At 41.0% G+C, this 27,218-nt stretch overlaps 1 protein-coding gene across 11 annotated transcripts in view; it reads left to right on the top strand.

The window, feature by feature from the left end:
- Positions 1–27,218, top strand: part of FBXW11 (F-box and WD repeat domain containing 11) — a 131,496-nt gene that overhangs the window by 91,751 nt on the left and 12,527 nt on the right. For all 11 annotated transcript variants that reach the window (XM_003587499.6, XM_003587498.6, XM_002696250.6 and 8 more), the window contains 7 exons: positions 1,706–1,931; positions 11,344–11,530; positions 12,406–12,496; positions 19,491–19,628; positions 21,606–21,724; positions 23,351–23,600; positions 26,416–26,534. In XM_003587499.6, coding sequence (XP_003587547.1) covers positions 1,706–1,931; positions 11,344–11,530; positions 12,406–12,496; positions 19,491–19,628; positions 21,606–21,724; positions 23,351–23,600; positions 26,416–26,534 — 1,130 coding nt within the window. The remainder of the gene's footprint in view (positions 1–1,705; positions 1,932–11,343; positions 11,531–12,405; positions 12,497–19,490; positions 19,629–21,605; positions 21,725–23,350; positions 23,601–26,415; positions 26,535–27,218) is intronic.

Genomic DNA, 27,218 nt, shown 5'->3' with positions numbered 1-27,218 from the left:
TAAAATCTTACTTTATAAACCTAATTTTAATGGCCGCTTTATAGTACTTTGTGTAGATGTATTATAATTTACTTGAACCAGTTGCCTGTAACAGGGTAGTTTTTTTTCTAAATGTTCCTTATTATAACATTATGGTGAACATTATTATGCGTAAAAGTAGCAAAGATGCTCCTATGCTAGCTGATTTTCACCACAGCAAATAATTTTCATTTCATCTGACTGTTTTGAATGCTGCTGTTTTGGTCCTGTTTGGTACAAATGTTTTACCACAAGCGTCAAAAATCTCTGCTCAGTGCTGCCCCCTGGTGGTGCATGGTGTCAGTGAGCTCTCCACCACCCAAAGAATGCAAGGGGAGAAAATTAGATGAGGAAGTGGTGAGATGAATGAGGAGGGAGATAAAGACCTTCCAGGTTTATACCTCTAAATGTCGACAAAAGATATGCATCAGATATGAAAGATTTTTAGGACGGTCAAAGACTGTGTTGGATACTTACAAAGGATGTTTTCTTTCTGGGATGGGTTCAGTCTACTTTGTTAGGGGATATGCTGATAACAGAAGCTCTTGGTTCTTCCCATGCAAGACTTCTGAGACAAGCTCCTAATGGAACTAACGAACGTTTGGGACACAACTCTTCGGCTTTCACAATTCTCTTGTCTGTGTTCCTTCTAGTTACACATGAAGAGGCTGTCAGAACAGTGATGGACACATGCCCTGACAGTGTTTGACAAAAGTATTGAGGTTATTTTGTTTGTAAACAGGGAAGTTGCTGAGCCTTATTCAGTCTAGGGATTTAGATTTTTTCGGATATTGTTGTCCAGATGCAGTGTATGCAGTTTCAGTTTTTAAAAAATGTACTGGTTGTATGCACGGGCCATGTAGATTTGATGGGAGATGCAGCCATTAGTATAGGAGTCTGTGGGATATCCACAAACAGACTAAATAAGATGAGGACGTTTTCAGGCATATGTGGTTTGCCTGGGGTAACTTTCAGAGTCGGTGATCAGAAAGAGGGAATGAAAGTCTATAAACTATTTTGTCAGCAGTTTAGCAGCCCTGGAAATAATACAGAGGCGATTGAAACTGTTAGGTAAAATGAAGCTGTTTAGATTGAACTGCTTTCTGGTTTCTCTGTTACAGAGAGTGTGAGGTCCCTGAAGTGCAGGCTTTAGAGCAGCAGCATCAGCATCATCCAGGAACTTGTTAGACGTTAGCTCAGGGCTCTATTCCAGAGTGGCCCCTGGCAGTCTCTGTTAATATACTCTCTGGTTATCTGATGCATGCACAAGTATGAGAACTGTTTGCGTAAACACATATAGCTTTACCTTTCAACTCTGAGGAAGAAAAAAAACCATTAATAGTCCAATAGTCAAGTTGAACAGGTTTTCTAAGATGGCCTTCTCCAGCATCAGTTAACTGATAACAACATGGTTTGGGAATAAGCATTGGAGGAGGATAATTTAGGACACCATTTAACTTTACAAAGAATTCTGACTTTGTCATTTACTTTAGTGACTAATCTGAGTACATGATCTCTGAATACATTTTTAATTATTGCCTGAATTAATAAAGGAATGAGTTTGGCTTTAGGGTAAAACTGGCATTTTAAGTATAAATACACCTGGCAAAAATATGTTTCTGATGAGAAGACTATTTAGATTCATTTTCCTTGTCAAACTAATTACTCTTTTGTTTTTCTAAAATAGATAAGTAATGGAACATCATCAGTGATCGTCTCCAGAAAGAGGCCATCAGAAGGAAACTATCAAAAAGAAAAAGACTTGTGTATTAAATATTTTGACCAGTGGTCTGAATCAGATCAAGTGGAATTTGTGGAACACCTTATTTCACGAATGTGTCATTACCAGCATGGACATATTAACTCTTACCTGAAGCCCATGTTGCAGCGGGACTTTATTACCGCTTTACCAGGTAACCATGTTTGTCTGTAAAAAACGCTGAAAAGTGGAAGAATGCCCATCCCAAGAGCCTAGATGGCGCCAAGTAGGTGTTTGCAAAGTGAATGAGTGAATGAATATAGTGTGAGACAGCCTTTCTTTGGGATACACACGGTATTTTGATATGTGGTACTAGAAAAGGAGTTATAATTTAGCATCTATCTAGGAACTGTAGGCAGTTTCTGTGATTAATAGTGTTGACTACTGGTTAGTACTGTTGCTATATATATATATATTTTTGATGTGGTCTCTATACCGTCTGCATTTTGTCGTTGTAATACAGTATTTGTTTTTTAATATGGGACAGTTTTTCCTACAGTGTTTGGAAAGTGCCCTCAAATCTAAGATGTTCACTTACATCTTAAGTGACTTTTAGGGAATGGCAGCAAAGCATTGGGGAAATTGATAGCGTGTCTCAGTAACTTTCTTGAAACTCACTTCCGCATCTTCTCCCTCACCGCCTTACCCCTGCTTGAATGTGTGCTTCGCCCCCTGGTTTCTCCCTCCTCACCCCCCGTTGTTTTCTTTGAATAGACTACTTTCACAGCACTATAGGGTCACAGCAGAACCGAGCAGAAAGTAGTTTTCACCACCCGCCTCCCCGCCCCCAGCAACCACCAGCACAGCCTCCCCACTGTCAACATCCTGCAGCATCAGAGTGATACATTTGACATGTCAGGATCACCCAGAATACATACTTTAAGGTTCACTCTTGATGTTGTCCATTCTGTGGCTTTTGACAAATATATAATGACATGTATCTGTCATTATAGTGTCCTATATAATTGTTTCATGGATCTGAAAACCCTCTGTGCTCTGCCTGTTCGTCCCCCTTTGATTTTTTGATCACTTGGTAATTCTTTTCCCTCGTTTAAAAATTTTTTTGTTTTAAATTTGTTCAGGTAGAATAGAGAGGTTTCACTCTTGAAGAGAATTTGAGAATGCTGGCCAGAAAACTTTCCTCTGACATGGTCAGGGTAGCCTGGAAGTAACAGCTGCCATGCCAGGATTGGCCTACAAAGAGCCAAGGGAAAACCAGTAGCACTGCTCCCAGCCCTCCCCTTTGTGAGAGCTTCTGGATGGCTCCTCAGAGAGTAGCTTCTCGCTTAGCCTGATTGATTTACAGCGCATTGCTGGCCCTAGTGGTAAAGAACCTGCCCGCTGGCGCAGGAGACATAAGAGATGCGGGCTCCAGCCCCGGGCCAGGAAGAGCCCCTGGAGGAGGAGATGGCAGCCCACGGAGAATCCCACGGACAGGAGCCTGGCGGGCTACAGTCCGTCGAGTTGCAGAGAGTTGGACACGACTGAGGAGACTTGGCAGGCACACGTGCACAGTGCATCACAGCTCGTCTAAGTATCTCCCGCAGTAAACAGCCCTGGGCTCGTGTTCCAGGCCTGAGACCTGGGGCTGCAAGGCACATGCCAGCCCGTGGTTTCTAACCTTGCTTTCAGAACTTGGGAGTTCACTTTCTACAGTGGTAGTATTTAAGGATATTTGAGAGTTAGCTTAAGAAAATTTGAGCCTACTGCTCTTTTTGTGCTGAAAATAATAGCATTTTTTTTCCTCATTTCTTGAATTAGTATTTCTGGGAACCCTCTTTTTTCTAGAATCATAGTATTTAATTGCTGAAAGGGACTTGGGGTGTCATTTCGTGCTGTTTTTTCATTAGATAGGTTATAAAGCCAAGGATCAGAGAAATTGGATGAAAGGCCTAAGATCATACATCTTGTTTATTGTGATTGTGTGATGATGATGGGGGTTGGTTCAAAAGTTAGTGTGAAAGCTGAAATCACTTGCAGTTAAGATTACTCTGTATAGACTACATGGCTTACAATCCATTTCAGTAACTTGTACTTTTAATTAAAGAGAAAGCATGGACGAGAAGGAGAGAGATACGCTTGTAATTGTATGAGAGAAGTATAGGTGTGTGTAAGTCAGGCGAGTGCGTATGTGCTGCAGCTCCTCTGTGTGTGTCGTTCTAACTCAGAGCCCCATCATCCAGGCTCTTCTACTGACCCAGGCTGCACCCAAACCAAGAATAGACAGGGTCATTTTTGTTTTATGTTTGTATGACTCCCTGGTGGCTCAGGCGGTAAAAGCATCTGCCTACAATGCCAGAGGCCCGGGGTCGATCCCTGGGTTGGAAGATTCCCTGGAGAAGGAAATGGCAACCCACTCCAGTGTTCTTGCCTGGAAAATCCCATGGACAGAGGAGCCTGGCAGGCTACAGTCCATGGGATTGCAAAAGAGTCGGACATGACTGGGCAGCTTCACTTCACTTCATATATATATAAATTTACTTTAAACTGGAGGTTGGTTTCTTTATAGTACTGTGTTGGCTTCTGCCATACAAAAGTGTGAATCAGCCATAAGTATACCTGTGTCCCTTCCCTTTGAACCTGCCCCAGCCCTCATCCCACCCCTCTAGGTCGTCACAGCCCCGAGTTGACTTCCCTTTATACAGCAACTTCCCTTTAGCCCAGGTTGACACCTAGACTTGTTCCTCTTAAGTGCTTTTAAATAGATGAAGCTGTGCTTCCATTTTCCCAAGCAGATCTGTTCTGTTTGCTTGTTTGCTTTTGATTGTTTTGTTTTTGTCTATAATTTGCTTCTCAAACATTTTAGAATAGCAGAGAACCCAGCTTGTGTTTACAGAACATCCACGAGGTGGCACTGTTGAAGTTCTCTTGATTTGCAGAGTGTAGTTCAGAGGCAGCCCCTTCTCTTGGGGAGTGTGCAGAGTTGGAGAAGAGACAGAGCAGATGAACATGTGTTATGTATATAAATATGGTTAGTATAATTGCACACAATTCAGTTTTCATTACAGCGAATTTTAAGGCACTGTCCATATCTCTGTTAAAGTGGAATTTTGTGGTGCTGAATATTATATGAAATGAATGGACCATTGGCTGGGACATGGAAATATTTTTGTTAAAATGCTATTTGTTTTAGCAGGATTTGATCTGAACATATATACATGTGTCAGTATATATCATACATATGAATCTAATAGCTGGGGACAAGCTGGCCGAGTTGATTGTGTTAGTTGCTGTCTCGTAGACTTGGATTAAATCTGGCATTAGTTCCTTAGCACAGACCATGCCTCAAGAAAAGAGCTTTAGGGAAGAAACAGGTCCATGTGTTTGTTCATAGTTAGATTTAATAACGTGTGGCGTACTTACTAATCATTATTCTAGTTTGATGTTTAGCTTTTACTGTAGATGATCCTGAGTTTGAATTTTTACTTTGTTGAAATTGACAGTCAACTTAAGACTTCTTTTGATTGTAAAAACCATTAATTCTATAAAAATGGTCTATAGTTTTCACTTTTTAATACTTGCTGTGAATATCGTACCTGTCAGTATAGGGAAAATGGAAAATGTTTGTGGTCTCTGGCTCCTTTTGGTTCAGTGGAAAAAGTGATAATTATGATATGCTTTTTTAAAAATCATGGTAAATGTTTAGTCTGCAATGTCAATTTCTGCAGGCTAAGTTTGTGGTTTGTAAGAACTGTTGTTAAAGGGAAAATTTATACCATTTGAAGTAGAGACAGATTGTACTTCAAGAAGGATGATAAGTATTGGTGAGGTGTCTGAGCAATTAAGAATTTTAAAAACACTTAGCTTCGTGGCCATAGTTTATTCCTTTGTCCCCCAAGTAAGGATGATAAACCATTACAGACTGTAAATGGGACAGAGATGAGATCAGCGGTCTTGGGACCTGTGGAAGTACCAGAATACGCAGGACCAGAGGTCCAGTGTGACGCAGTGGAGAGGCCGATTGTTGCATGTGACGACCCCTGCGTTTGAATCCCATCACCTGCACCTGATATGTGGGCCCACGTTTTGGAGCCTCAGTTTCCTGATCAGTGTGGGAATAATACTAATACTTAATAGGATATTGTGAGGATTAAAGATACTGTACATAATATGCCTGGCATCTGGTAGGTAGTCTGAGGATGACAGTTTAAGGGGGGGAAAAAAAAAGTCCAGAGAGGCAGGAAACACCTGCTTCTCCAGGGGCAATGCGATTTACTGCCAGGAAGTTTTAATTATTCACCCACTGATTTCCGAATTGATTCATCCTGACATCATTTAGGTAGGTGTGTGTGCCACTCTGTTGGCATAACAAAATGTTGGACTTTGTGACCTGAGCGTTATTTTACTTCATTTTAGTCAGAATCTTTAGGTCAGTATATTCCAAGTTAAAGAAATCCAGTGACATGCTGTTGCTATCAGGAAAGAAAGTCTCTGACTTCAGGTTTTACAACTAGGTTTGTGACTAGGGAGGGGGAAGGGACAGCAGGGGTGGGTGGGGAAGAAAATTTCTTTGCAGCTGCTCTTTGAAATGCGTTTCTAAAATAATAAAAGTTTCTGTAATTGTATGATCTAAGCAGCTGTCTTGAAACTGGCTATAGTCAAGGGCATTGAACTGACATTACACATTTGAGTTTCATTTTGGTGCAGTGTTATTTACATACTGAGCTTTGAAATTTTGCCTTTTAATTGTTTTAATTTATTATTGAAAAATTTCCAGACCTTCATCTGGTGCATATAATTAGCACCAGCAGCACTTCTTCAGCACTGTGTGTGCAGTATTCTGGACTCATTTTCCGAGGCCATAATGTGTCCTCTTATTGCCTTGGGGAGGGGGGTGCTGTGGGAGATGGGGGAGTCTCAGCACTGTAGAGTAAATGAGAGCCAGACATTGGTACTTTAAGAAAATGCTTAGTTGTAACACCTCAGAGCACTTTTTAGCTTAGGCAAATGGGCCACCTTAGTCAGTAACCTCTTTGTTCTGAATAGTCTTAAAACCAGAAAGTTATAAAGTCTTCATGGCTCCTGGGAGTGGCTACTCCCAGGTGCCCAAATAGAGGTTGTGTGATTCCTGTTCTTTCAGTATTTAAGGAATATGAGATTTACTCCAAGCTATTAGGGAAGACTTAGCGACTTGCCAGGGAAGGCATGTCATGTTTTCTCCGCAGAAAATAACAAGGGAAGGGAATACTGCTTAGCTTCCTTAACCACTGATACCAGCTAAGGCAGTTTCTGCAAGAGGGAAGAAGAGAGACTGGTGTTTACCAAATGTCTGCTCTGTATCTGACTCCTGAATAACCTCTTCTTATTAACCTTCCCAACAGGGTTAGAAAGATCCTTCTCTATAAAATGAGGCTATTGATAGCCTATCTCAGAGGGTTATCATGCTGATTATAGGATATAATCCATTTTAAGCATTTAATATTACTCTTCTTTTATGGAAGACTGAGATCCAAAAAGGAAAACTGATTTGCTTCCACGAGGTTATATGGCTCTATAGCCAGTATATTTTCCAAGAGATTGAAACATGCTGCACCCTAAAAAGATGGAGTGAATTTAAAGTATTAACAAAAGGAAATAAATCCCCCGATTTCACTGAGCCGTTGCTAGATTGGACCAGTGGCATTTGAAAGAGTAGGAGGTATGTGTCTAATAATGAGTTTCCTTATGCAGAATCTTGCTGATCGCCCATAGGCAGGGGAACATCAGTGAGGACTAAAAGGGATATTGTTGCTATAAAGCAGAAGTTCCCAGTATGTAGGAATTATCTGGTGATAATTCTTAAGAACTGACTCATTGGAAAAAACCCTGATGCTAGGAAAGATTGAAGGCAGGAGGAGAAGGGGACAACAGAGGCTAAGATGGTTGGATGGCATCACTGACTCGATGGACATGGGTTTGAGCAAGCTCCGGGAGTTGGTGATGGACAGGGAGGCCTGGCTTGCTGCAGTCCATGGGGTCGCAAAGAGTCGGACACGACTGAGCAACTAAACTGAACTGAATTCTTAAGAAGATAGATTCCTGGGCCTACCATCTACATATTCTGACTCAGTTGGTGAGAATATTCAGAAATTATTTTTGCTACTATTGTTTCTCAAATCACTAGCCCTAAATGATTCAAGTATAACCACACAGGCTTCCTAGAACCAGCTCATAGACTACCCAGCCAGGTGGAAGGATTGGATGCAGCGTTCCCAGTTAATATTCAGACCATGAGGATGTGGCAGCCATTGAGGCCTGAAAAGACAGCATGTAATGTGTTCTTATCTATTTGTTTTCTCTCTCAGCAGAGGATTTGAGAGGCGTGTTGGTTAGGGGTGTGTTTATAACCAGTTAGCAGAGTTTGGTTAATAATTGGAATTAGCATAAACCTTAGTGACTGTGTGCTAATGTTAAGTGTAGAAACTAGAAGACAGACAGAGAAGTACCCCAGAATTAGGAAAATTGAAAAGAGTTAAGTTTATTAGGCCATGGGTGGAGACTCTGAAAATAAATATGATCAAAGAGGGTAGAGAGATTCTGAAATTTGAAGTTCAGATGAATAGTTTGTCAATCTTGTCAATGGAGAGACACAAGTAGAACCCCCTGTGATTCTCCATGAATTTCCCTCACTTTAAATACACTTAGATGGAAGAAAGGGGCCTGGAGATAACAGAATGGTAGCCTGAATCTTTGAGAATGGTATCAAAAAGTCCAAGCCCTGAATAATGTGAAATTGTCTAAAATGGTTACATAATTTGGGAGAGTTAAAAACAAAATAAAATAATCCACTATTTGGAGCAAGAGTGAGAAGAATGAAGGGACAGCGTACTTCGAATACATGGTGAAGTGGTGATAGGAAGAAACGGCATGTTTTCGCTCCTCGTTTAACTTATGCCTTTTTCTTTTGCCACTAAAAACCATGGCTTTAAAACTAGAAGGGTAGAAAAATTGTCCGAGAAAGAAAGAAGATATTTAGGAAACACACAGCTCCTGTAACAAGTAGACCTAGAGATGTTGTGTGCCAGGATAGTGACAGAACCTGAGGTGGTTTTTTTCAGAATTGTGAAACATTGAGAAATAATTGCAAACCAGTGGGCAGAGCTGCTGGGTGCGCTTGCGCACATACACCTCGTACAGCTGTGTTTGGTCGTCTCCTGCGCGACAGGACCCAGAGATGACTGAGGAGCCAGTTTCCTGGTTTTTAAGAACTAGAGAACTGGGAGACGGCGTATTTGGGAGATACTGGATTTTGAATTTGATGTTTCGTTCTGGCCAAATTCTCAAATGGGTTATCAAAAGTTAATTAGCTGTTGAAAAGACTATGTAGTATTATGTAAGCCTAGAAGGATATAGTGTACAGAATGTCAAAGGTCATTATCTCTTGAGCAGTGAGGTTTGGGGATTTAAAGATATTTTCTTACAGGCAACGTTTTTCCAAAGTGAACATGGGTTGTGTATGTTTAAAAGGGACACAAAGCAGGTAGTGCCAACTTGTAAACAAAAAATTGCAATGCCAACTTTATGTAGTAAGCACCAGCAAGGTAACACAAAAAGTAACCATACCAAATTCACCTGATAATGTAAAGATGGCAGTGTCTTCATGGGGCAGTTTCCCCAAGTATCTTTGAGGACTGAATAGAGAGATGTGGGCTGGAAAATAGTATACAATCCAGATAATTATAGAACTGGTGGCTCAGGGTTGGTACTTTGTATTTAGTGAATGGATGTATAATAGCCTGAAGGGAAATATAGAATCATGGGTGCTGTCCTTGGTTCTGACCCATTTAGCATGTTTGCCAACAGCTTGGAATAAGACTTACTACATTTGCCCGTCATGCAGATCTGGTGTGGAATGTCCACACTTCTGGGTGACGGAATCAGAATTGTAGAGGCTGAATTCAAGGGTCAGATAAAGCTTTGAAAGTGAACTATAGTGAGGATAACTGTAGACTTCTGTGTGAATCTGCCCTCCCCTTTTAACCTAGCCATACCAATGCAGAATTAGGGGGAATTGTTTTTAATAGACATTTTATGGGGAGATGCGTAAGGTTTCAGTTCAGCTTCCTAACATCTTAGGAGTCTGCTGTGACATGGCTGTTAGATGAAGGCAGTGTAACCTTTGATTGCCTTATCTCTTGATATAATGACACGCACAAGAAAATACAGGGACCCCAGTGTAGCTAGTCTTCGTTATCAGATCATAACTCGAGTATTAGATCTAGTGTAGAGTGGAACCAGCATGTGAAGGGCATGTAAACCATAATCAACAGTGTAAATACTCAAGAGTGGGAAAAAACCTTAGTTTGTAAAGCATTTTTTATACATCATCTCATTATATTTTCAAAATAAGGCAAATTATTATTCTCATTTTATACAGATGAGGAAATTGAGGCTCTGAAAGTTTAATGTTTTACCTAGACCCTGTCAAGTTAGTGTGACTATACTGCTTCTGTTTATGGTGAAAAAAGAAAATATTAACCTTGAATGATGCATTGTTATCTTTAAAATCTTATCATAAAGTTTTGTTGATTCATACAGGTAATATGAGAAAGGATAGTTACTGGCCATTGCCATGTTACATGGTAAAGAAGACAAGGGGCAGGGATGTTTCAGTATTGTTTCAGTATTTGTTTCATGTCATAGAACTTCTTGGTGGTGAACCTAGACTTGAAATTGGAGTTTTCCGACTGTATGTTTAGTGTTCCCCCTGCAACGCAGAGGAGACCTGGGGAAAGCTTTATTTCTTGGGGCTGCAGAAGGACATGTCCAGAACCACAGGATGGGGGTGTGTAGGTGGCGACACTGTTGACCGCAGGGATCGTCTTGCCTTTGAGTGTCAGGCAAAGGCTGAATCTTGGTTGTCTTTGAAAGGATACTTGCATTGTGTAGGATTAAACCTCCTAAGGGTTAGAAGTTTTAGGATGTGGTTCATGGTTTTGAGGATTTTACCTGCATAAGAAAGAGGTGGAGAAAAGTGACTGACAAAAGTACAACTGAGTACTCTTGACTTAATTCTTGGATTGTTGTGTTTTTTTCATAAGCTTTTTCATATAAGTTAGTGTTCCACCTTTCTGTCTCCTTAGCCCCAGGGGATTCACATAGGTCATGAATTAATGGGATGATTTGTTATGAGAAGCAGTAAATCAAAGGGGAAAGAATGCAAACTTCGGAGGAAGAGATCAGAGTTCCACTCTTGACTTCACTATCCTCTAGTTGTGAAACCGTGAATCTTTTAACCTCTCTCTGCCTCATCTGTAAAATTCGGGGTGTCATTGCCCCGTAAAGTTCTGTAAAAGAAAGTGAAAAAATAAATATTTTGTTAGAATATCTGACAAATATAGAACTGCCCAGGGTTGACTTTTACACCCAGGAACTGATAACATCAGTTGTTTTTTCTTAAAAAAACCAGAACAAAAAGAAGTGTGTATGTTTAGGTACTCATGTACATGTGTATCTGCAGAACTTCTGATATTACTCAAGTATGTTTCCTGGTTCAGGATTTCTTTATCCTCTTAGCTTTAAGGAAACTGTAGCTGGTACATTTCCATCTCCCTTTCTATTCCTTCATTGCTTTTTGTATTTTGTAGAGCAAGGCTTAGATCACATAGCAGAAAACATTCTTTCCTACCTGGATGCCAGATCTCTGTGTGCAGCAGAGCTGGTGTGTAAAGAATGGCAGCGAGTGATCTCTGAAGGAATGCTTTGGAAGAAGCTGATTGAACGAATGGTGCGCACTGATCCTCTGTGGAAGGGACTTTCAGAAAGAAGAGGGTGGTAAGTATTCAGGTTGCTCGTTCCCTTGAAAGACAGTTTCTTTGACCTAGGGTCAGTTTGAGTACTAAAAAATGTAGTTATAAATACTGGCTTACTGTGTTGGCCTATTTTAAACAAGTGGAGAAAGATGCATGGTCAAGAGTTGAGAGGAGGAAAGTTAAAGCTGTTAGAATAACCTCTTCTGAAATGCATATTTCCTTTATATTTATTAACTGTTGGATGTATTATACAGTTTGAGCAGTTTGACTTTTCAAAGCTCTATGTTTATGCTTTTCCTTTCACATTTTCCTTGGGCGTTGATACCATTACCAAGAGATAGATACAGAAAAGGGAGAGTCATGAGAAAGTCAGATAATGCCATTTTGCTGTTAGATATTGATCCTGGTTGAAGACGGGAGGTATACAACAGGCAGGATTTTTCAGAGACAACCCATCGTCTCTGAAATGCAGCTTTATAGCTCTGTACATGTCAGTAGTCTGGCCCAGTTAGCGCAGAGAAAGCGCCACAGCCAGGACACACAGGCGGTGGCGTGAGTGGTGGCTAGGGCTGTGTTTCCTTTATAGGAAGAGATTTGATATGTACTAAGTTAGATTTTTCACAAAGCTACATTAGCCCTTTTTATTGAACTGTAGAATGAAAGGCTAGATTATTGTGTTGGGTATTCAGAAAATAAAAAGTTGGGATCATGTAAAGAACTGTAAGTTGAACTTAAGTCAAACGTGCACATTTAATTGTCAGAAATCCTGCTTTTGAACTGTTAAGGCTCAATGCAAATCAAAAGACTTGAAAGATACAACTTTGTAAGCACCATGTTTAAATAAAATTCACCCTTTTATGTGCAAAAATGTAACATCTGTTTGTTTTTATTTGCCAGGGATCAGTACCTGTTTAAAAACAGACCAACAGATGGCCCTCCCAATTCATTTTATAGGTCATTATACCCAAAGATTATCCAGGATATAGAGGTAATTTTATGATTTATCTTTTTTATGGGCTTAGTGTTCAGTTGATCTAAAAATCATAGAATGGGTCTTTTTTTTTTAAGGTGAAGTCTTAGAGCAAATATGTTACAATGTGTGATCTGCACATTACAGTGTGTAATTCTTCAGGTTGGATAGTCCCTTTTTGTATTAAAAAAAAAAGTCTTAACTTTTCTAAAATGTGAAATGCTTTTGCAAGGCTGCCAGTTAATTGAAACCTTAATCCAAAATTACCTTTTTAATTTGATGAAATTTCCAAAATCCAAGGCCCAGTTTTTCAGGTAAACGTAGTTTCACCTTTTTGAGCCACCTCTGGAGAACCAGGGAAGGCACAGTCTCAGTTTCCTCTGTAAATTTCCCATGCTTTTTCATTAAAAGGCTTCAAATATGATTCTAAGCAATAGTTAAGTGGCTTTTATGGAGCAAATTACACTCGTGGACCATTTTGGATTTGAGTGCAACTTCCCCAGACCAGTAAAACTCTGTGAACTTGATGAGAGACATTGGAGATGTTTGATATTGTTCATGTGTTCTAATTAGTTCGGTTTTATTATTTAGCCCTTTTCCTTGAACCAGGAAAGACATGCACAGGCATTTCTCATTAACTCTTTCACATGTGTTCTTGGCAGGTCTTGGTTACTTCACTATTTCCTCCTTGGCGAAAAAAGTTCAACCTTTGCTAGGCAGTGCTGTATCACCCATAAAGTTATACTCGGCTTCCCAAATGTGAAGTAATCCTCACCCCCAGGTGATAGGCATAAAAGTTATTGTGCCAAAATTCATTAATAGAGAAACATGTGCTTTTTGTAGCCGCCCACTTCTTTTTAAGGCAGATGTGATGTGAACTAATGGAACTGTTTGGTTAATGGTAAATCTGAATGTGACTGAATATCATTATTTCAAATGCAAGCTGTTGTCTTGAGTATTCTGTTCCCTAAAATGAGCTGTAAAGTAACTTTTTAGGGAAGTAAAAGCTTTAAGTGAGTTAAAGCTTTTGCCAGACACATCCTAAAATTTAGGAATTAATTGATTTACTGACAGTTCAAAGCTTAGAATAAATTGCTCCGACAGTGTTAGTAACTGAGACATAGTGTTAGCTTGGACCTTAAATTGGTGTGTGTGTTTCAGGTAAGAGGGATTGTCTTTTACCCCTGTGTAGTTTTACTAAGACTGCTTATGCGTATATCTTAGAAACTATTTTACTTTTTACTTTTTTCCTCCCAACTATTCTTTATAACATATCTCCAAATTTCCTTGAATAATTTTTAGCAAGTCCTTCATTATAAGAAGGGTGATGTCTAAGATCAATCATTAATAAATAGGAACTCTGCAAGGACTTTGATCAGGTTGAAGATTTGGTGACATAGATTATTTTAATTCTCATGAGTATTGTCATAACCTACAGTATGAATTCAGTTTTCTGTGGCATGACAGTATGTGACACCACCTAACATAACCATTTCCTCAGGCTAAAATAACATTTTAAAGTTAGTGGAGGAGGCAGATGTGAGGGAAAACGGAGCTATAGGGCAAAACCCCTACATCACGGTGGTCTACCCAGTGGTTCTTAGAGTGTGGTTGAGGAAAACCCACTGGTAGGCCACAAGAGTCTCCTCCAGATTTTTGTGGGCTAGATCTCTTAATGTAAGGGTTGGTGTTTTATACTTTGGTACATTCACTCATAGTAATAATAATAAAAATAATGTACTACGTATGGAGTGATTACTTGTCAGAGATACTTTAAGCGTTATATAATGCATTTTCTCATTTTACACTCTGGACAGTGCTTGAAAGGGTAAGCCCTGTCCTGATTTAAAGCTGAGGAATCTGAGGCTTACCCAGATTAAATAGCTTGCCCATGATCACACAGGCAGTGGGTAGTTGAGTCTGATCAACCTTACGTTCTTCTGCACTCAGTACGGCTTTTTTTACACTAGAGATCAGTGGTACTTCATCAAAGTAGAGTTCTTTACCTCTCCTTTATAAGTGTGTTTTATCTTCTCCTGGGTGGACACGCAAAGTAAAGAGTTGTTTCAGTGATGCCTGGATCAAACAAATGGGAGACTCACAGGCTTGGCTGTTACCACGTGGCTGGTATAAAGCCCTCACAAGCAAACTATAATAATTATAGGTACTCTCTTCTGAGCCCTTGCAGTATACTCATGAACTGTGTTGTGTGATTTATATAGATTATGGATTGCTTGTAATTCTCACAAGATACCATCTACACACAACCTTAGAGTCGGTTTTTTTTCCCACATACTCTGCAGGGTTGCCAGTTCACAGCCCCTTTTGCTTTCTCTCCTTCTGCTTTCTCTCCTTCTTGCTCTGCCTTGACAGTTCTAGCTCATGTGCTGGCTCCTGTCATCTGTGCATCCCCATATTTGGCTCTGACAAGCAGATGACCTTGCCCTTCCGCACTGACCCAAGAGGAATTGGCTAATTTTTAAGAAGAGTAGGGAACCTGGCTTAGTGTAGCCAAGCCTTATTATTCAGGAAATGAGAATATAAGAAATGAAGCCTGGAGAGAATAAGAATTCTTAGCTTTCTGCAAAGTTTCATCTCTCATGGGTATTCTTGCCACACACATGCGTGTGCGCGCGCGCGTGCACACATATACACACACACACACACACACACACACGGGTAGAAGGGAAAAGGGGAAGGGGGTAGGGTGGGAGGGAGAGAGTTTAGAGATCCTCTGAATTGAGAAGGAATTCCTGGAAAACCTGAGGCACAGTCCTAAAAGAAACAACCATATTGCCATTGCTTTCTAGAGTCTTAATTGTTACCATCATCATCATTATTAATAGTGAGCTTACTGTTAGGTACTTTGCCACAGTGATTTAATTCATCTCTCAAATTGTCAGAACCAAAATTTTTAGTCCAAAACCCTTTTTGTCCTACCATGCCCTTAGGCGTTCCTCGACAGGGAGATGGGAGTTGTTATAGTAGGCTCAATCAGTCAGAGTTCTGATGTCCTGAACTTGGATTTTTCTCTTTGTCATCTCAGAGTAGTGACAAACTCTTTCATGTAGAATGCTTTTTTTCCTTTTTTTTTTTTTTTTAATTCTCTGGATTAAAGCCTTTGAAGCCCTCTCCTTGGAACAGACCACTAGTAAAATGATGGTGTGTTGTATCGCACCTTTTAATAAACCACATTTTATTCAGGGAAAGTGGGGAGCTTTTTTGTGGTTTGCAGACTTGATATTAACATTGTCCTAACCAGAAAATGCCGAAACTTGCCCACCCACCCAGTTGTGTTTAGGCTTCTAAAAATAATGTTATTCCTTCATACTCAGACATCTGTTTTCACTCTATTGCCAATTTAAATGCTGCTGTATACTCTGTGTATCATGGCTACTTTCCCAGTTATTTTGAAAATTTGCACAGGGTAAGGGGATTTTAAAAGTTCTCAAAAACATGAAATATTCCTCTACAGTAGCCATACCACAGGATGTCCAAGTGAAAGGCAGGTATCTGCATCATTAAAAAGGTGCACCTGTGTATGCCCTGTATTCCTGCTGCTGACATTAAGGTAATTGTTGAATTGCATTTGAAGGCTGAACCCCTTCCTGGGAATGGTTTGGGAGGGCTCCAGCTGATCAGCGTTGAAGATCAGCCTAGACCGAGACAGCAGTTCCTAGCAATTTGGTGAGATTTTTTCTGGTCACTGCCTACTCCTTTGGCCATTGTTCTCTACAAAGCGGAAGAGCATCGCTGGTGCCATCTGTAGGCCCTGTGCTAAACACCTTACACACGTAATCTCATTTGATCCTTCCAGTAGGTTTGAGAAAGTATATAGTTTCCATTTTTACAGAAGAGGAAAAACTGCAGCTCAAATAGTCCCAAGTCATTTGCCAAAACTGCTAATTGACCTAGGTATTTTCTGCCACAGTGGGCTGCCTTCCATTTTAAAAGGTCTGTTTTTTTCTGAAAAAGACCTGGCTTATATAAGCATTCTAATAAGAGTTGAGGTCGTCACATATAGTGGTAGGTAGTATTTTGGGCAGGCACAGTCAGCAGGAAGTGCTGCTTTCTTTTGTGGGTGGCCTTGAGACTTGAGAAGAGTGAGGTCTTAGGAGTTACACAGGGTTGGTGTGCAACGGAGCAGTCCGCTGCCGGCTCTGCTGTAGCGTCCCTTTCCTGGCATTTTGAAACAAGCTGCTTTTGTTTTGGGATTCAGGAACCTAGTAATTTTTAAAATAGCCCTAGATGGGAACTTCCTAAAAGGACCATCAAAAATTATTTGGTAAGATTTTTCTTTTAAAATTTGGAAATATATTCTAGAAAATTAGGCTCCTCCTCAGTTTGAGAAGCTAAGCTATTTCCTAACATCTACTTGACTTAGAATGAAAGCAGAGCTTTTGAGAGATTCTAGCAGAGCTTTTGAGAGATTCTGGCCTCTGGCTCTTGTTTGAGAGTTGGAGCTACAGGTCTGGGTTGGCCTTTTATGTTGGGTAGTATTCTTTGTCCAGACATCTCAGGGGATGGGGGTACTACCACAGGCGGATCGTGTTGCCGTACCCAGCTTCTCTCTGCTGTGTCCTCAGGACTTGAAGTACAGTAATAGTCTATAACCAAGTCACTGGGTTCTAGAAAACATTTTAGAGTCGTGGGAGGGCATGTAGGAAATTCTTTTGAGGATTCCCATACCAAAGTTAAAACAAAATTTTTTTTCCCCAAAAAATAGGGATAGTAAATGTGCTTTTTCTATTCATTGAAATATAGGGTAGCAAAGCTATTTACTGATTCAATAATATTTTAAAGCAATTGTGTATGTTTTAAAACTAAGAATGGTGATTTGAATTTTAAAAATAATACCAAATATATTGAGAAGACAGGTTATGTATTCATCTTTGAAATACTTCGGGTTTATATGGAGTCACATTCAGTAGCAACTTTCTGGGCCCCAAGAGTGTAGCCTGAATACTGGTAACCACTGCCAGGAGTCATTGGTCATGAATAAGACTTGTTACCAGTAGGTCTGCCTTCTAAGTCAGAATTTTCCTGGTGTGCTTAGCATGCTGAAGTGGCTTAGTCACTCTCTAAAAATATAGCATTTCTCTAAATGGTTCCCAGCACTGAGTTCAATTTCAGAGATTCTTTATTGTCTGGATCCCTTTTTATAAAGTTGCTTACACAGACAGGTCTTTCGTCTACCTTGATAGCAGTAGACGTAGTGCAATAAATTTTTTTTTGTTTTTGAAATGTGGCTTTATGTCTGGCATTTTATAGACGCACTAGAGATGATGATGATGGCTAAGAAGCTCTAATTTGGTAGCAGATGGACAGATGAACTATTTCTTGCTCTTGGGACCTCCATGGCACCTCTTTGCATCCCCCTGGTTGTTGGAAATATGTGATCCTGCCCTCTCTCAAGGCCATGTATGGGAGCTCTGAGAACAGGGCGTGCATTTCCAGGCTTCCTGTGCTAAGTACGGAGGCCAAAAATGAGAAGGCATTTTCTTTTTAAGTATAAATGTATCCGTATCTCCAATGCTCAATTTCTTTTTCTGTAAAATGAGAATAATAATTTTGGCTTCAGACTCATGATGATCAAATGAATATTATAAGCTGTATAAAACACGTGGCATAGTATTATGGAAACATGGCACCTGCATATAACATTCAGTAAATTGTAACATTTTAGAGCATACAGAAGCTGTTGCCTTCAAAATAAGAAATGTGGTTTGTTAGATGTCAGAAGAACCAGTAATTAAGTGCTTAACTTTGTGAATAACCATGAGATTTATCTCCTTTCTTCACTTAAGCAATTAATTAAGCTTTTAACTACTCAGATGAGTATTTTGAACTAGTATAACCAATTATTGTAGTCCCTATTGTCCCCTGATTTCAAGAATCAGGAATTTATACTTTGGTTGTCCTTAGTGGAAACACTGTGTCTTTTGATGCTGAAAATCCCTGACATCCACTGCCAGAGATAGGCCTAGTGTTCTGGGCATGGCCCACCTCCTCATTAAACTTTGCCCACTGGTCTCAGGCCATAGCACTATATGAGACCCTTTAAGTCCTGCAGCACTTAGTTTTAATCACTTGTTTGACTCTGATACTTTATGTGGAGTTGTTACTGATCTAAGTTCTGTGTTCATTGCCTCTATACTTTGTGGACACGGCATATTTTAAAAGAAAAACCATAGGCTCCGAGTCAGGAAGGAACTGGGTGTGGTTTCCAGCTCATCCAGTTACTAGTTTTGTGGCCCCAGGCAAGTTAAACTCCTTGTTTGTAAAAGGGAAGTAAGGAGAACTTCCTTCCAAGGTAGATGCATGGATCATTGAACCAAATAAACATGATTTAGTGTGTATCCAGCTATGCTTCCTGTCAATCTTTTCATCCCCTTGCCTGGCACAGTCGGTCAGTCAGTACCTGGAGTATCCAACATCTCAGTAAGTGTTGAATGAATGATGAAAGAATGAAAATCAGGACTGGAATGTGCCATTCTTCCTCTGAAGGAGCTTCAGTCTGTGGAAGATTAGAAATGGATGACACAGTTCTTTCTGTAGTAGTCGGCATGTGGTATTTTCAGTGTGTTTTCTCACTAATCAAGACAGTGTTTTGCATAGATACACAGGTTGTTAGTATATACTTATGTTAGTGGTGGTCTTCTGCCAAATATTTTAAGTGGCATTAAAGAATGATCCAGTGAGTTACTATTTGTTTGTATGTTTTGGGTTCAAATAGCATTGTTTAAGCATATTGAATTGTATCTAGGCCATTTTTTCCAAACCCAACCCACACTCATTGGAAATCTTGTGATAGTTGCCAGATGAGCAGTGAACGCTTGAGGAAAAATACTGTTGGGCTAATGTCTTACTTGGAAAAGAGTTTAATTCCTATCCACAGACAGCTATCAGACCAAGATGGAGTATCCCTGGTGTGCTGTTTGTGAAGTGCAAAGACTGCACCCTGATAGAACAGTTGACTGACGGAAGCTCACCTGTCGCCCCCTTTCCCCAGACTATAGAGTCTAACTGGCGGTGTGGGCGGCACAACCTGCAGCGGATTCAGTGTCGCTCTGAGAACAGCAAAGGCGTCTACTGCTTACAGTATGACGACGAGAAAATTATCAGCGGCCTGCGAGACAATTCCATTAAGGTAAATGACTGTATTTTGTGTGTGTTATTTTTAGAACTGTGGTTACATGTTAGACACTAGATGTAACAGTCTCTTCATTTCCTCCTGATTGGTTTTTGTCTGTTTCACTCAACCTTGGCAGCTGTCTGCACTCTACTAACAGCAGACCCCTGGATCCTCTCACGGCTTTCCCTTCCCGAAGCACATTCACTTCTGTATTCTGTATGTAGGTGCAAGTGGGCAATACCTCAGTGTCACAGGGCTCCTGGGTACTTTGCTAGCTGGTGAAAGTGTTGCTAACATGCACATAAATCAAGAGTCATTACCTTTTATGGATTCTGTGAAAGGCTAAGTTGATAACACGAAAGAGCAATTTATGTTGTTTTTATCCACTTTTCAGTAGTAGATAAACTGGATAATTTCTTTGTGTTTAATGTTTAATGGCTCTAACATGTTTTTTCATATTGTTTGTAGCTTATTTTCTCATATTTAAGAAAATGTGTGATTTTTAGATTTTTGGTTATAATTTACATATGCTCTTTCGGTGTAAAGTTCTGTGAGTTTTGATAAGCACAGATAGTTGTGCAGCCGTAACAGTGATCAGGACCCAGAACAGCTCTGCCGTCCCCCAGACTCTTTGCCCTGCTTCTTTGTGTTTACCTGTTTGGTTCCTCAGGCGCTGACAACTACGGATGTTTTTTTTTCTGTCCCTATAATTTTGCCTTCTTGAGAATGTCCTGTAAATGGACTCACATAGTAAAACCGTTTGAGTCTAGGTTTCTATACTTAGCATTGTGCATTTGAGATTCTGCTACACTGTCGCATTTGACGACAGTTGACTCCTTATTACTGCTGGGTAGCACTCCTCTTTACGGCTACACCACGGTGTGTTTATCCGTTTACCTATTTGTGTTTATGGTTCTTCACAATTATCAATAGAGAGAGCCACTATGAACATATGCATGCATGTTTTTGTGAGAACATACTATCCTAATTTGCATTGGCCATTTGTAGTTCACTTTAGGAACACTGCAAATTATGATAGTATTTTTACAAGGGAAGAAAGAGGTGAAAGTGCTAATCAGTCACTCAGTCGTGTCTGACTCTTTGTGACCTCGTGGATTGTAGCCCGCCAGGCTCCTCCATCCGTGGAATTCCCCAGGTAAGGGAGTGGGTAGCCATTCCCTTTTCCAGGAGATCTTCCTGACCCAGGAATCGAACCCAGGTCTCCTGCATTGCAGGCAGATTCTTTACAATCTGAACCACCAGGGAAGCCCCAAGAAATAGGTCCACAAGAATCTATTTTTAACAATACAGTCTTTGAAGAAAATCACTTCCCATCGTTCCCATTATTTGTGAACAGTCTCAAAAACTTGGAAACCACTGGAAAGATCAAAAGAAGGGAGAAAAACAACACTCAGAGTATAGAGCCAACTGTCACCATTTTACTTCCTTTTAATCTTTGCTTTAAAACATACTTAGTATTTATGTCACTACGTGGATGACTTTTAGTCTGGTTTTTCGAAAAACATAACTTAATAAAACAGTGTATTTTCTCATTAAAAACTCTCCATAATTTACTGTGAAATTTTTTGTAAGATGCTGAACATTTTTCATTTTAAATTTTTCGTAAACAATGTCATGGGTTAAAGGGTGTGCGTTCTTAAAGACTCTTAATAGATACTGTCATATTGTTTTCCAGAGGGTGAGCCAACTCTTTTTGCAGAGTTTATTTAAAAATTCTCTTTATAAGGCTGCTGAGTATAATGGACACAGTAGTAACGGGGACAGAGTCAACAGAATGGTCCATCTGTCGTGGAAGTCGTTCAGTACTGCCTCTTCCCCCTCGTCATTTACCACCTGTTGGATGTTCATTGCTCTTATGTACTGGAACACAGCTTTGTCTTGTTTTATGATTCAGAAAATAAGGTGAGATAAGAACATGTATCAGAATGTGATATACTAAATTACTGTTTGTGGTTGATCTTGTCTCAATAGATTTGGGATAAAACCAGCTTGGAATGTTTGAAAGTGTTAACGGGCCACACTGGCTCTGTCCTTTGTCTCCAGTATGATGAACGTGTCATTGTGACTGGCTCTTCGGACTCCACAGTGAGGTGAGGATATGGCTTCACTAGTCTGAACTTGTATACCTTCCATGAGAAGACTGAGGTTCATACCTTCTTCTGCAATAAAGTACACACATACCGTGTATATGTTTTTGTATGCTCTATTTAAAAACCACTTTTGGTGTAGCTGCATTAGAGCAAAATAGACAGGAGAGCTAACTTTGTTAAGCAGGTCCTATTCCCATTACCATACGTTACAGAGATGGCACCTGCTTTCCTGTAAAAGCACATTACCTCGTATCAAGCTAGCTTTTCCCCGGAGACCATGCTCCAGAGGGTAGAGGAAGGAGGTGGGGTGTTGTAGGAGTGTGATGGGTAGTAACCTATGGATACTAGAAAGAATCAGAGACAGCTATTTGCAGCACTCTTAATAATGTGCCAAATAATGTGCCAGATATTTTGTATGATGTTTTCCTGTTGAATTCTCACAGAAACCTTTCCAAATAGGTAAATAGTATCTTCTTTTATATAGGTGTAGTTTTGGGAAACTGAGGCCAGAGAGGCAAATAATTTACACACATAGTTAATTTTGAGCCTTGCGTTTTGTCATTCAAGACTGTGTTGATATGTAGCTTTTCCAGTAGTGGAGACTCCAGTTCTCAGATGCTGTCACAAGGCCCAGGTGATGAAGACAGAAGTGGCAGTGTTCTGTAGTAGAAGGGAAGCTAAGATTGCTGGTTGGGATTGAGAGTAGAAAGGAAACCTTACTTGGATCTACTCCTAAACCCCTGGGACAAGGACATTTTTCACTCCAAATAGTTTTGGATTTTGGTATAGTGATGAGTTCACCAGAGCCTAGAGATAATACGGTACAGCCTCAGCTGGACTGCTGGTAGCTGGAGAAAGGCCTGCCGTGTGGAGGAAAGGAAATGCCTCTCCTAGGGTGAGTCAGAGACTTGAAGAGGGTTGTTTTACAGGCACACCTAAGAGATAGAGATAGTCACCAGCACGCCTATATCCTTTGCCTGACTCAGGGCTTCAGGCTGCTCCTGCTGACACAGATCATGTCTCAGCTCCAGAAGTGTGAATCTTCCTCCTCTCCTCCACGTGAACTTGTACCCTTAGGAGTTTGGGGTTACAGAAAAGTTATGATGTGACGGATTGCCCCTAAGAACCCAAGGAGCTGGAGACACTGACTTTGTCCATAAAGTGGTCGGGTAAACAGACTGGTGTGTAATTGAGGAGACACCATGACTTACAGTCTCCAGTTTGCAGTGGATACATAATAGACTCAGAAGCTTGCCAAAGGTCATAAAGAACCTCATGCTTGAAACCCAGCCACCAGGCCATCTTCTCTGTCATCTTGGGCTCATTGCAAAGCCCAATGATTTCTTGAATCATTTTTTTGTCACCAACACAAGCCTGCAAACACCATCCCTGAATACCTGGGCAGAATTGACCTTTTTGAAACCATCTGCACATTTCTTTGCAGATAGAAAAATTGCTTCCGGGGGCTCCTTTTAAGCAGGTCCCAGTCACCAAATACGTGTGAAGTCCACACTTCCCCCTCCTGCTGTTAGGGTTAGTACTAACAGTGGGCCCAGAGCACAGACTCTGGAGTCTTTTCCTGGTTGTCTCAGTAATTAAGCATTGTGCTCTTCTGTTCTGCTCTAGAGTCTGGGATGTGAACACAGGCGAAGTTCTGAACACGTTGATCCACCACAACGAGGCCGTGCTCCACTTGCGCTTCAGCAACGGGCTGATGGTGACCTGCTCCAAGGACCGCTCCATCGCCGTGTGGGACATGGCCTCTGCCACCGACATCACTCTGCGCCGGGTCCTTGTCGGCCACCGGGCTGCAGTCAACGTCGTGGACTTTGACGACAAGTACATAGTGTCCGCCTCTGGGGACAGGACCATCAAAGTGAGTGTGTCCACAGTCAGAACTCTGTTTATTCCCATCCCTTCTGCACATAGAGAAAGCCGCTGTGGCTTATACCAGCCTCACATCTGGCAAGATCTCGATTCTCCTCCATTTGTGCTTGTGAGACGTCAAGGCACGCTCAGTCTTTGTTTCTAGAGTCATAGGCAAGGTCTGAGAAGAGGGTCACTGGCAGTCCTCTGTCTCATGAAAGGAGATTGTTACTGCTGATGGCCTTTTCATGGGAAGAGAACTCCCTGCGGGACGTGTGTCGTGCGTGGATGCTTCCCATCACTGCCTCACACCGCCCTCTTAGCACTCTTGTTGAGCCACGTGTTACAGATGGGCTGGGCTGGAGACCACCACACAGCTAGTCAGTGGCAGAGCTGAAGTTTGATTTATTCACCTAACCTTGAGAGCCTGACGTATCATCAACCTTGGGCTTGGTGCTGAAGATGCAGTGTTGGGCAAGACACGCCCCTGCCTCCAAGGAGCTCAGCATGTGGTGTGAGGCAGACGTGATAAGCAGCGGTCCTGGGTGATCCATCGGACGTGGTGAATGCAGTGCTGATTCCAGTACCTTGTGAACCTTAAAACGTTTAGCTTTCCTTTTATTCTTACAGCAGCCTTATTGAGATATAATTCACATACCATAAGATTTATTATTTTAAAGCATACCATTCAGTGATTTAGTATATTCATAGTGGTGTTTGACTCTCACTAGTTTCAGAATATTTTCATCACTCTCCGTAAAAACCTCATGCCTGTTAGCAGTCAACCGCTATTCTCTTCCTCTGATCCCTGGTAATCTACTTTCTGTCTGTGGATCTGCCTATTTTAGATGTTTAAGGTAAATGTCACCGTATATTACGTGTGGCTTTTTGTGCCTGGCCTCTTTCACTGCGTGTAGTATTTTCAGGGTTCATCCATGTACTTTGCAGCATGCATCAGTGCTTCACCCCTTGTGATGACTAAATGAAATTCTGTGTGTGGATGGTCCACATTTTTATTCATTCATTGGTTCATGAATATTTTGATTGTTTACGCATTCTATCTATTATAAATAATGCTGCCATAAATATTTGTGTACAGATTTTTTGCAAGTACATATATTTTTAATTGTCTTGGGATGGTAACTGTGTTGAACATTTTGAGGAATTGTCAAACTGTTTTCCAAAATGACTGCATCAGAAGCCTTCCTTTTATGACCTATACTGGCCAGCATTCTAGTATCTAGTTCCACACATCAAGACTAGATTCCATCAAACTTCAGATTGGATAGCCTGGAAGCTGAAAAACTAGGATTTGTGGCAACTCACTCATCACTCAATCAGACCAATTTGTGCAAGACCCGTGTCTGCAAGCCAAGAGGGTTTGGGCCCTATTATAAAACAGATTGCATAATATCAGCCCAGATATTTCGCCACGTCCTCACTAACACTTGTGCGTGTGTATGTGTGTGTCTTTTTATCATAGCCATCCTAGAAGGTGTTTAGTAGTAGTATATCTGCAGTTTTGCTTTCCATTTTCCTAATGACTAATGATGTTGAGCATCTGTTCATGGACTTATTGACCATTTTTATAAGTTCTTTGAAGAAACATCTACTTAAATCTTTTGCTCATTTCAAAGCTTAGATTATTTGTCTTTTTATTATTCAGTTGCAAAAGTTCTTTGCATATTCTGGTTACAAGTCCCTTATCAGATAAAGTTTAAAATTTTTTAATTTATTTTATTTTTTGGCTATGGGGGCAGTCTTGGTTGCTGCACGTGGAGTTTCTCTAGTTGCCATAAGCAGGAGCTACTCTTTGTTGCGTTGCACAGGCTTCTTATTGTGGTGGCTGCTCTCGTTGCAGAGCACAGGCTCTGGTGCACGGGCCGTGTCGCTCCGTGGGCCGTGGGGTGTTCCCCAACCAACGATCAGGGCGGTGTCCCTTGCATTGCAAGGTGGATTCTTAACCACTGGAAGAAAGTGGAAGCAGGGAAGCCCATGTTTTCACTTTCTTGATAGCGTCCTTTGAAACACTTTTAACTTTGATGAAATTCAGTTTACCAATTTGTTGTTGTTACTTGTACTTTTACTGTCATATCTGAGAAGTTGCCTAGCACAAGGCCACAGAGATTTACTCTTGTTTCTTCTGAGGGTTATAGTTTCAGTTCCTTCATTTAGGTCGTTGATCCATGATGAAGTAAATTTTTGGATACGGTGTGACATGGGGATTCCACTTCACCCTTTTGCCTCTGGATAGCTAGTCGTCCCGTTCAACTGCAGATGCAGCTAATAAAATAGTTCAGGGCACATTGGCTGCTTTGCATCTCATTTGGCCTGTGTTAAGTGTGTTTGTGGACATCTGAGTCTTGCAGACAGCTTCACAAAAGGGGGATTGTTTATTTCACATACATAATATTAGCAGTGGTGTGTCAAAACAAATGGAGCTGTTTGAGAAACTGCTGGAAAAGAGGAGAATGTGAAAGGTGAAGCCTTTTCACATCAGTTACATTGGGTTTGACATGTCAGCTGGCGTAAAAACATAAAATCTGGCCCAAACCCTTCCCTGTAGGCAAATGGATGTTGGAAGCCTCCAGGAGAAGTTCTCTTTGAGAAGATCTCAAGGTTTGGAGACTCCACAGCTCCCTCATTCCAGTTGTGTCCCTCCACAGCTGAGAGAATGTAATGCTGTCCAGTCTGTTCCCCAGCCCCCACAGCATATTTCCTAATCAAGTGTTTTGGTCGTTCTTAGCAGCTCTGCTTGTGTTTTAAGGTATCTTGTCGAGAGCTTTTCTGCATCCATTCTTGACAGTATTGCTAATTGCCTGCAGGTCTGGAGCACGAGCACCTGTGAGTTTGTCCGCACTCTGAACGGGCACAAGCGTGGCATTGCCTGCCTCCAGTACCGGGACCGGCTGGTTGTCAGTGGGTCATCAGACAATACCATAAGGTGGGTGGAAGCGGCTGTGCCGAGCCGGTGGGCTCACGTCTCTCAGTCCTGATGCTCAGCAGACTTGGTTTGGGGGCTGCTTCTGATAAGCAAGCTTCAGGTATTTTTCTACGTGTATCTGGCTCTGCGTACTAAAGTGGGCGGATTGTGTATGTCCTGGGTGTTCCTGCAAGACTCCCCAGTGCACAGGGTTTTACAGCCTCACCTCCACCCAAAATCGCTTACGGCCCAAATGCCTCAGAACAGAGCATGCTCCCGCCTGATGCCCTGCTTCCCTCACCTGTGAGCTCCTGCCTCTCTCCCCAGCAGATGGGAGTGTCATCAATTCCTGCTTAGTCGTTTATCTCCCTTTTTTCTCCCCAAGGTTCGTTGTTCTTTCTTTCTAATAAATATGCCTATCCTTAAATACTTTTTATTGTATTAAAAACTTTCCTCAAATATCTACTTAATTATCCCAGGTCTTTTTTCCACCATCCCAACATCTGCTAGTAAGTTTTATAAACAAATTGGCTGTTTGAGCAAAATACGGATTCGGTTCAAGATTATTTTTTAAAAAAAGAATGAAAGCAGATACAATATAGCTATAACTGCCAAGAGTTTTCTTTACCATTTTAAATGTGAAGATATCATAAAAGTCCGTTGAGAATTTGAATCTTCGTTCTGTTGCATTCTCTGTGCTTTGCA

This window comes from Bos taurus, chromosome 20 (genome assembly GCF_002263795.3).
Source record: "Bos taurus isolate L1 Dominette 01449 registration number 42190680 breed Hereford chromosome 20, ARS-UCD2.0, whole genome shotgun sequence".
NCBI lineage: Eukaryota > Metazoa > Chordata > Mammalia > Artiodactyla > Bovidae > Bos > Bos taurus.
This window is presented reverse-complemented; position numbering and strand designations above follow the sequence as displayed.